Source organism: Myripristis murdjan, chromosome 23 (genome assembly GCF_902150065.1).
Source record: "Myripristis murdjan chromosome 23, fMyrMur1.1, whole genome shotgun sequence".
In the NCBI taxonomy this organism is placed as follows: domain Eukaryota; kingdom Metazoa; phylum Chordata; class Actinopteri; order Holocentriformes; family Holocentridae; genus Myripristis; species Myripristis murdjan.
In genome coordinates this window covers 10,561,163-10,571,458 of record NC_044002.1, presented here as the reverse complement: position 1 = coordinate 10,571,458, position 10,296 = coordinate 10,561,163, and the positions used below count along the sequence as shown (strand labels likewise).

At 40.8% G+C, this 10,296-nt stretch overlaps 2 protein-coding genes across 2 annotated transcripts; both read left to right on the top strand.

Moving 5' to 3' along the window:
* The first annotated feature begins 282 nt into the window (after positions 1 to 282).
* On the top strand, positions 283 to 6,476 carry LOC115354918 (protein mono-ADP-ribosyltransferase PARP11). The gene is made up of 8 exons (XM_030045445.1): positions 283 to 422; positions 691 to 812; positions 1,187 to 1,307; positions 1,490 to 1,565; positions 2,056 to 2,128; positions 3,741 to 3,868; positions 4,295 to 4,446; positions 4,543 to 6,476. The coding sequence occupies exons 2-8, from the start codon at positions 699 to 701 to the stop codon at positions 4,857 to 4,859; spliced, it is 981 nt and encodes a 326-aa protein (XP_029901305.1). The 5' UTR covers positions 283 to 422; positions 691 to 698; the 3' UTR covers positions 4,860 to 6,476.
* Positions 6,477 to 6,617: 141 nt separating this feature from the next.
* On the top strand, positions 6,618 to 10,068 carry parp11 (poly(ADP-ribose) polymerase family member 11). The gene is made up of 8 exons (XM_030045446.1): positions 6,618 to 6,712; positions 6,807 to 6,921; positions 7,024 to 7,138; positions 7,230 to 7,299; positions 7,434 to 7,497; positions 9,137 to 9,270; positions 9,362 to 9,513; positions 9,650 to 10,068. Exons 2-8 carry the CDS (start codon positions 6,814 to 6,816, stop codon positions 9,946 to 9,948), a joined length of 942 nt encoding a protein of 313 aa, XP_029901306.1. The 5' UTR covers positions 6,618 to 6,712; positions 6,807 to 6,813; the 3' UTR covers positions 9,949 to 10,068.
* The last annotated feature ends 228 nt before the right edge of the window (positions 10,069 to 10,296 follow it).

Sequence of the window (10,296 nt, the reverse complement as noted above, 5' to 3'; positions counted from 1 at the left end):
TGGCTAAACTGAGTTAATATGAATTAAACTCCATACTAGTCTAGCACTATTCTTTGAAATCGTAACGCTGACAGTTCTGGTTATTTTGGACTTTCTTATCTAGTCACTCTTAACCCAACTGTTTCTTATTAAATTATGCGGCAAAAGGGAGACACAATTTCGCTTCTTGTGATTGGCTGACGGCTCCTGCCTGACTTTCACTCCTTATTTCTAGAGTGGCCGGTCACGTGGCAGAAGCACGGTGACGTACTGTGCGTGACGAAGCCGGAAATGAAAGTAAACAATCCATATCAGAGACTCTGCTATTATGTAGCCAACCATTGTCACTCTGAGCCTAGGATTTGTGGTGCTACGTTTATAATGTATGACTGACATCCTCCCACAGCGACAGTGAGCCAGTTAGCGATAGACTGGAGAAACTGGTAAGACTTCCGCACAGCTCAGAGGCACCGGCTGCGGCAGCTGGTAGTCATAGCTCCGGCATTCTCAGCACAACCATTTCCTGTGTTCATTTGACTTTAGCTTAGACTCTTTACAGGGTGAAACATCCTCACGACCATGTTAGACATACAGCTCCTTAACGTTTGGTTGTCCAAAGATCACCTCGGCCACATACCTTGGCATTTTCAGCTGCAGTTTCCCTAAGTGTGTGCGCCTGTTTGTGTCTTTTTCCCCACTCATTATTTTCAGATTTAGCTATGTTAGCCATCAGATCATCAGAGGAGGAGTCTGAGATTGAGGAGATGGACACCTCAGAGCCTAACTGGTGCTGGTTCTACTTGGCTGAGTGTGGAGTGTGGCATATGTTTGAGGTAACACATCAGCATCACTTCACCTGTAGTGGACTACCAGTTTGATTAAATAATTCTGCCCCAAATCAGCAATCACTCCCCCTGTGACACTCACAATCAGGGGTCTCCAATTATATGCAATGGAGGGGAGGGAGTCTGTATATTTATATTCCAACCAAGCACTTTATCAGGTGATTTTTCAGAGGAATTAATAAGTGCAATCTTTGGTTGGAATGAAAGCATGCTTAACTTGACCTCCCATGGCTCATAATTGGAGACTATTGCTCTATGTTTTGTATCTTATTACTCGTGTGCTCATTCATCCTTCCACCCCATCACACTTGTTCATCAGTCAAACAGCTGACGAGTTCATTTCCCCCTAACCTCTGTGTCAGATTGATCCCAGTGCAGCGTGTTCTGTGACCAGTGCTCAGATCGAGCAGTGTTACAGCAGAAACCAGCACGGCGTCATGGAGTTCTACACAGCCAAGTACACGTACAGGCTGGACTTCTCAGGTACCACCAAAGAGCACCTTTTTGCATAAACCAGACACTTTACCAGACGGAGTATTCAGATTGAAGAATCTTGAATAGGGAGTAGCCTAAATGTGTTTTAAGTAAAGGCTAATCCTGTTTCAGAACTTGTGCATGAATATTCAGCTTCTCGTAGGCCTAATCTTTCTTTAATTCCTCGCCAGTCATGCGGCAGATAAATGTGACGACAGGGAAGCAGCGGCCAATAAAGCGTTCCCTGCACTCTGCAACTGGCTTCAGGTAAGATTGCGCAACTGTGCATAATGTTGCCAGTTATGCCAGTGAGATTGTTGGTTGACACAAACATACAGAGATCCATTGTGTTTTCTCTTCACCGCTTCCTCTGAAAGGAGAAAAGATATTGGAATCAAAGTAACGTGCAGCTGGATGGGTTTGTGAATAGGGAGACTGTCCTGTAACTGGGAGGCCAGGGTTCAAGCATATGCCCTGCTAAATTGAGGCAAAACCCTAAATCACTCTCAGCTCCAGGGGGTGCTGCCTTGTGCCTGACCCTGGTTTTTGATCTCCTTGCAGAGGGAGTCAGAAGAAAAGAGGATTTCTTCCTCAGGCACATGCACATACTTTGGATATCTTATGATACAGTTATTTCTATTATGTACACATTTGCTAAACAGCACATGCTGTATTTACATAACTCAGCTCAGTGTGTTTCATTGCAGAATTGCTGGAACAAAATAACAACCCCGTTCTCTCTCACTTACTTTCTCAGGTTTATTTGTGATAATTTGGCTTTGCCTGTTCCCTGTCACTGGGAGAGAATCAATACAGATGAGCCCTATCAAGTGAGTTAAACTATTATGTAAATATGTGTGCAGCATAGCATCAATGTGTCAGTTTCCAGTTAATTAGGTGCACCTAGCTGTTCTGCAGGGATTTTGGTTCATACTGACTCGATTGCTGCATTTCCCACTGTATCTCATCCCGAAGGTGGTTTACTGGGTTCAGAGCTTGGTATTGTGTAGCCTACTGGAATAAACTAAGTCACAGTAGAAAGGGTGAACAGAGAGTAGTAATATACTGTTAAGTTGAAGAGGATCACTACACTTAAATGAATGGGCAAGTGGGCAAAGACAGTAAATAAGAAGACCAGGCAGAGTCTTTGGAGTTACAGTGATTTGTACTCCAAGTGCCACTCTGACAAAAACCCTTACTCATAACCACGCCAGTAAAGAATTACATTATACTAAATAATTACAGTGTCAGTATCATTTATGCAACAGCCATCAGGTAACACGGTCAATGTATTTCCATGTATAATTTTTCAAACACAAGTAATTTGTGTGCTGAACTCAGGGTCAATAATAACTCAGGGTCATAATCAAGCTGAATTTATGCTTATGCATCAGTCTGTCGCAGTGACTTGGCATAGCAATGCATGGGGGCGAGGGGGGCTAATCAACAAGGCTTGCAAAGGCTAACAGAGGAGCTGATGTGTAGACCACCAAAATGTCAGCAACATGTTTTGTGTTGCTCCACTGCTATGTATCAAAGTGGTTGAGGTAAGAAGAACTTCCAGTAGCAATGCAGAACAGAAGTAACACTGCACTAGCACAATCACCATGATCTATCCACGACCACACGCGACGGAGCAGTTCAGCTTAGGAGGTTCACCGATGTAGGTGTTTATATGACGCGTTATAGAAGCATTATAAAAATAGTGACGTTACAATGTCCTCAAGGTTAGAACCTATGTGTTGGAAGCGTGTGTCCGCTTGTTTCAATGAGTGCAACAGTGCCACCTAGTGCACACGTTTGAGTAACGTGCAAGCATAAAGGTAAACGCCTTGTGCATGATGTGCACACAAACACAGATGTGAAACAATAAACTAGCTTTCATGTTACCAAGTAATATTGAGAGTCCATGCTCCACCTTTATAGGGTGTGAATGCATATCATACAATGGCTTTTTTCTACCAAACAGAAACAGAAATTTACTGTGCCAAGTCAACTCTCAGGGCTGGTTCAAGGGACTGGACCTCGGAGTTAGCCTCTAATTTACAATACAATTTTTCTGACACATGGTGTTCTCTAGGGTACATTGTGTTCCTTGAACTTAACACAATTGTACATTGTCTCGTTCGATGTTTCCATTTGAAAAAACTCAGTTCTCAATTGTCCAGTTTTGGTGATGACGTGCCCACTGAAGCGTCATCATTTTGCTTATTCCATTTACAACAGGGATGTGTACCTAATAAACTGGACACATACATTTTGTCATAGTCTTGGATGGCAAAGATTTTATTGGTTTTCCATTATTTATTTAATTTTTTAAAAATTCCAACACACAGTTTGAGAGGCTGCTGGTTTTTGTGCTTGACCAAAAGGATGTTTCTCTGATGGTATTTTATGTTGTTGCGATTGCTTTGATTTTTATCATGTGTGATTGCATTTCAGCTCATTCAGCTTGGCAGAGACACTTACGAGTTTAAAGAAGTAGCCAGGTTGTATGAACGGACAATGGGACATCCAATCAAATCTATCCAGAGGATACAGAACCTAGACTTATGGGAGTTCTTCTGCAGGTAGAGTGTTTCTTCAGGTTGTCTGTGTGTTGTATGTTGAGTGGATTGCTCAAAGTTCATTGTGAAGGAAGAGGGTGTGGGTGGGACATTGTGCTGAGGTAACTCGGCAATTATGATTTCATTTGAGTAACTTTTATTTCCAGTTTATCTAAACCTTTCTTGGCAAAGTGCAAGCAATGGTACTATTTTCCCGGTTTCCACAGCAGACGAAGCTCTTCCTCTGTTACAGCAAAGTAAAACTCGAACCAAAGAGAGAATATTCTCACCTTGCCTAAAACCATTAATTGATTTTGCTCCAACATCCAAAACCATAGTCAGGGTGTTTTGAGTACATCTACACAGCTCTTTGCAATGAATGGAGTTAATATTCATGAACTAAGAAAGAGGCTGATCAATACTCTTTTCATTCCTTGGTTCTCCCCAAAGGAAAAAAACACAGTTACGAAAAGTGAAACGCACACTGGACATTGAGGAGCGAATGTTGTTTCATGGCACAGGCCACAGCAACGTACAAGCTATATGCACGTATAACTTTGACTGGCGGCTGACAGGAAGTCATGGCGATGTCTACGGCAAAGGTAGAGAGATCCTTGTGTGTAGTGATGTAACAACATGTGATTAACTCAGTGTTTTTGGTTGGATTTCAACATGTCCCCTGCACTTCTCTCCTCCAGGGAGCTATTTTGCAAGGGACGCCAAATACTCCAGTAAATTCTGTCTTACGACGGGGAAGCACAACACCACCTTGCAGAGACACGGGCTCGCCCCGCCAATATTTGCCAGCGAGCCTCCTTATAAGACCATGTTTCTGGCCAGAGTGTTGGTTGGGGAATACACTGTTGGTCACCCGAAGTATTGCAGACCTCCCTCCAAGGATGCCAGCTTCACCAATTTTTATGACAGTTGCGTGGATGATTTGGCCAATCCAAAGATTTATGTCATCTTTGACAGCAATCAGATTTACCCAGAGTATCTGATTGAGTTTTACTGATGCCTAAGAAGAGCTCATGAACTCAAAACCATATGAACTATAGAAGCTGGACCTCAAACACTGAAGGATTCGGGATACAAATTCAGATGACTGGATTAAGTGGAAAAAGAAATAATTAAATGGACCTTGGTTTTTTCTTTCAGCTGTATCCATTGCCTAACTCAGGCAGGGGTCATCTAAAGTGCCTTTAAGGAATACTGGAAAAGCAAGAAGACATTATAGCGTTTGTGTACAGTTTTATATACTGTATATTCTAAGATGTTGGTCGTACACTGAGGCCCATTATTCACACACTGCTTGGGATGTTTGTGATAGAAAAACATGCAAACACTGAACCACTCTGGTAATGTGAGAATACATTTGGCTTATCAGTCTTCGTGGCAATTTTGTATTTAATGCAGCACCCATCCTTGCTTGTGGAGTATCTGTGCACAGTTGATTAAACTAGGAGTGGAGTACTTGCAGCCCAGCCTGTAGCTTGTAGACAATGTCCTGGCATTTACACCACTTAGCACCATGGCACTTTCTTCATATTCACAGTATCACACATGTGCTCAAAGTAGTCTAATGCAGTGGGTCTAGCTATAGCAGTCTGCCTAAATGGTCTCTGTACCAATCCTTAATCTTATGTAGACATTGTCCCAAATGACCAAGACCAAAAACCACTGCTTTACCCTGCTCACCCATTTAGCATCAAGATTTGTCAATGTTAGCAACTCAAACATCTGTGTGTATGTAGTATAATATGTTATGTATGCATGGAAAGCACGTTTTTAATTCAACCAAAACAGCTTCTACCTCTCCACTTTTTTTTTAAACCATGCATCAATGCACATTGTGTCCTTTCAATGAAAGGGTCTATAACTGTGTCACAATGACATAAAGTCATAATGTCATGTTCACTTGTGTGTCTATGGTCCTTGGGCAATACTGTTCTGTATGTGCTTTATGAACATTGATGGAAATCTGGAAAAGGACCGATGAGGACTGAGGCCAATTTTTTTTGTGTTTACATTATGAACAAAGTTGGTTTTCAGTTGGACATGAGATCAAAGTTAACATTGCACTGAATTACATCACACTGATCATCTGAGTGTAATGCTCCCATCTGTTCACATCTCTCCGTCTTCTCAACTTTGATCTGCTGAGGAGATGAAAGATGTTTAACTTTGTCCCTGGTGCAAACTCATCTGGAAATTTTGTATGGCCAGCTCATGTATAGTACTGTAAAGTAACCACGCTATAACGATGCTTTGTTACGTGTAGCTGTCGAGTTCACTGTTGGCTTTCTATTCACTGATTTGCATTAGGTTACTTCCTCCCTTTCATTTAAGGGAAAGTTTGAAATTTGCGGGGGGAAAAAATAATAATAGTAGGATGCAAAGTATGAAATTTGCCACAAGGTGGTGCAACAGTACAAGAGTGGAGCACCAGCAAATCTGTTGCATTGCACCACAAACTTGTACAGTAAACTGAGATAGGTGCAACAGCAGCAGCCATATGTCTTCAGTCATGCAGAATTGTGTGTGGGTATGTCTGCACGTGTATGTGTATGTGTATGTGTGTGTGAGTATGTGTATTTTGCACATTGTATAATAAAGCTTATCATGAAAGTAATATTAGTAGAAAGTATTTTTGTGAAATAATAATTATGGCACTGTGTAAGTATATAGATGACCAAATTCTGTTCTACTAACAGTATTTGAAAGAGTGCCAGATTTCTGCTTACGTGGGGAAACCTGGCCAACCTGAGGGAGAGGGGTGTGGCTGTGAACCAAGTTTCACTCTTATTAGGCATGAGCAACTTGATCACCACAGATACAAGTTGAACCACCTGTTCAGGTCTGATTGAGGTAAGTCAGCTTTAACACCTTGACATCCTCTCGAACCTCTCTTTGGTGAAATTCGATCCATTATATGTGTATGTGTGTGTTTCTGACTGTGTAGAGAGAAAATGTACACTGGGGGAAACACGAGTGACGATGTGGAATATATGGACACTTCAGATACACCATGGTGCTGGTACTACCTGGCCGACTGTGGAAGGTGGCACAGGTTTGAGGTACTCTGGAAATGCCTTTTTGAACATCACTATAGATCACTCCGTATTAGATTGTGTCATCCTGTTTGAACTTTCTCCTGCTCCATTTTGTCTGAATTGCAGGGTGACACAGGCAACCTTGCCATCAGCCAGTACATGGAGAGGTGCTACCAAACAGACTCAAACGGGGTTTTAAAGATGGCGACAGACACTGGTGGCCAACAGATAGATTTGGCAGGTATTTGAGAAATTTTTACTGTAACTGTATTTGTCTGTTGTATCATGAATTTGTATCTTGTAGTTGACATTACTCATCTCTCCTTATTCAGCAATGTTACAGACTGACCTTACAACAGGGAGACAAAGAAGAATCAAACGGTCCTACCTATTTGAAACAAGGTAAAACACGCAGTAAAATAAATAGTTCCATCAAATCGTTTATAACAATAACAATGATACAGTCTCGCCTTCCTGAGAAATGAAAGTGAAAGTAGCTGTCAGTCCAATAGAAACTAATGACTCTTCCATTCTAGGTGCAGCTGCTTTATTTCTGTCCCTGTGTTTTGGGAAATGGTTGATCCCACGCTGCCATATCAGGTAACAAACAGTGCCAGAAACTAGAACTATAATATCATAGTATCATATAATAAAGCCTATGTATTGCTTGGACCAATGCTTTCTTTCCATCTTACTCAGCTAAAAGTGTCCTGATTTCCAAAACCAAAACAGAAAAAGTGACAAACTACGTGGGTTGGAAACCTCACCCACTATTCAATGAACAAAAATTACAGCCTGCCAATTCTGCTGGACGGCAGAGCTTTAATAACATGATTATGTTTTTACCCGCAACTCATGAATCATAGAGGAATCAACATTTGTTTCCTTGTTTTCTCCCCCTGGACTCCCAGGGGCCAGACACATCTCTCCAATGGCACCTCAATGCAAAACTACTTCATCATGATGCTGAATGGTTTTTGTATTTTTAACTTGGAGGGCCACGGAGAGCTCAGGATTGTGGACCGTTTGCCAGTAGAGATGTTGAAAAATCAGATTTTTTTTTTTCTTCTTTTAAAGCTGTTTACAATCTGTATTTTACTGAAGGCATCGTTTTCTTTCACTGTTTTTTCTACCATAAGAAAAGCCACAGTCCATGATTGCAGTGTGGATAATTATTACGGCTTTCTATCTGATTATTTATAGGAACGAAAACATGTCCAGGCTTGGCTTTTGATTTTTTTTTTTTTTGCCTTTGATTCAGTGCCAAAGTCACTTACCACCAGTGATGTTGGCACTATGCAGTCTTTCCTGTCTTTCCAGATTTCTTTAGCTAACATCCAGGTTTTCATAACATTTTAGGACAGAATTTATTGCCCTTCTATTGTAGAGCGTGTGGTTGTATGCAGGGCTGTTGCTGGAAACTCCCCTTGACAAGATGCTGATGAACCTCCAGCTCGGATGCATCCCAAATCAGACTGCACAACTGTTCAAAACTTGTATGCACATTTTTTATTTGGCTCAATGTTGCATCAAAATTCACCAAGGCATTTGATAATACACCTGAAACCATAACAATGATGTGAGAACTGGGGGTGTCCTGATATGCCAGTTTTGACAATAACCGTGATGTTTTAAAGATGAAATATTAATATCATAGTAGTAATGCACATATGATGCTATCATGTAAATAATCCATGTTAAATTTCCAAAAAAAAAGAGGCAAAATGGCCAATAAAGATTAATTTGACCGTTTCTTTCGACCGTTTCTTTTCTATTTTTCTATAGATACTGCGATAATATCGTGATCGTGAATTGTTTTGGGCATCATCTTGTCATGAAAATCTGATAAAGTGACAGCCGGAGAAAAATACCCAAGTTTGGCATATAATTTCTTGGCTCGTCATGTAAGAGGGTGTGTGAAGATGGCTCACTGTGTAAGTCATCTTCTTTTGAGATGCTAGGGTCCTGGATTCACGTCCCGTGTGCCAACAGTTTGATCATTTTATACATGTAGCATGTTTTCAAATTCATCTGAAGGTCAGATTGAGGCTGCTCATTGTGTTTGGCTATGTGTGTACGTCTATATGTATTTATTTTTTGCACTTTATTGATGTTTCAGACCAAAATAAACTGGACATGTCTCTACAGATTAAAACAGCAAATGGGCAAGTCAAACTGTTATGGTAAAAAATGATTCCACTAAACCCTTTTGTTTGTTTGTGCGTGTTCATTTTTACAGTTAATCCGCCTGAATGAACTCACCCCTGAATATCAAACGGTGGCAGATTATGTGAAGAAGGATGGGCTGTTGAACCAGAACATCATCTCAATCAGCAGGATACAAAACATAGACCTGTGGGAGATGTTTTGTAGGTCTGTGAGTTTGCATGAATTGTGCCATTTACTCTGCTACATCTGTTCCCTGTGTTGGTATTCAGAATTGTCTGCTTTATTTCATATAAAGGAAGAAGCAGCAGTTCATGAGGATTAAAGGTGTCAAGGAAATTAAAGAAGGAAGGCTGTTTCATGGAACCGACAAGAGCAACGTGGACAGTATTTGCACATACAACTTTGACCTTGGATTAGCGGGCAGAGGTGCCCACCTATTTGGAAAAGGTGAGTGAAAGAGAGGCAGTAACAAGACATTGACTCATTTTTATGCATTTATTTATAATTTTGAGTGTAATGCTTGTCCATTGTGCACCTAAGTTCTTCAAGTTGATCTAACATTGTCATTTTTTCTGTCATTTAGGGATATATTTTGCAAAATATGCTGCATATGCAGACAAGTACAGTCGAGGAAACACTGCTGCATTGCCACTGTACGGCGGAGCCCCCCAAGGTGTACAAGGCCGGCTAAGCAAAGTAATATTTTTGGCCCGGGTGATTATTGGACGGTCAAAGTTTGGGAAAAGTGATTTTCAGAAACCTGATCATGGCCGTTCAGCAAATGATCATGACAGTTGTGTGGATGATATCATGAACCCTAAAATCTTTGTCATTTTTAACCCTAATCAAATATATCCTGAATATTTGATTGAGTACTCTTGAACCCAAGAAAGGATTTGTAGCAAGAGCGACATCAACGTATTTACACTGAAACATCTGAATGCACTATTTCATCATGATACTGGATGGATGTTGTATCTATAACGTGGGGGACCATGGAGAGCTGAGTACTGTGGACTGCACAGAGAAGCACTTTACATTTTCAAATTAAATTAAAAAAAAAAACAAAAAAAAAAAAACATGTTTGAGAATTGCCTTTTTAATACATCACTTAAGGTGTAATTCCCTTTCCTTTTAGTGTTTCTCTATGAGAAAAGCCTCAGTCCATCATTGCAGTGTGGATAAGTATGACCATTATCTGTCTGATTATTTATAGGAAAGAAAACATCC

What these genes read in the sequence shown, in the direction of transcription:
- LOC115354918 (XM_030045445.1), top strand. Translation starts at nt 699, where the DNA reads ATGTTAGCCATCAGATCATCAGAGGAGGAGTCTGAGATTGAGGAGATG. An exon ending in GTACAGGCTGGACTTCTCAG is followed by an intron (nt 1,308 to 1,489) that starts GTACCACCAAAG and finishes ATTCCTCGCCAG; the next exon opens with TCATGCGGCAGATAAATGTG. An exon ending in TTATGGGAGTTCTTCTGCAG is followed by an intron (nt 3,869 to 4,294) that starts GTAGAGTGTTTC and finishes TTCTCCCCAAAG; the next exon opens with GAAAAAAACACAGTTACGAA.
- parp11 (XM_030045446.1), top strand. Translation starts at nt 6,814, where the DNA reads ATGTACACTGGGGGAAACACGAGTGACGATGTGGAATATATGGACACT. An exon ending in CCAACAGATAGATTTGGCAG is followed by an intron (nt 7,139 to 7,229) that starts GTATTTGAGAAA and finishes CTCCTTATTCAG; the next exon opens with CAATGTTACAGACTGACCTT. An exon ending in TCCTACCTATTTGAAACAAG is followed by an intron (nt 7,300 to 7,433) that starts GTAAAACACGCA and finishes CTTCCATTCTAG; the next exon opens with GTGCAGCTGCTTTATTTCTG.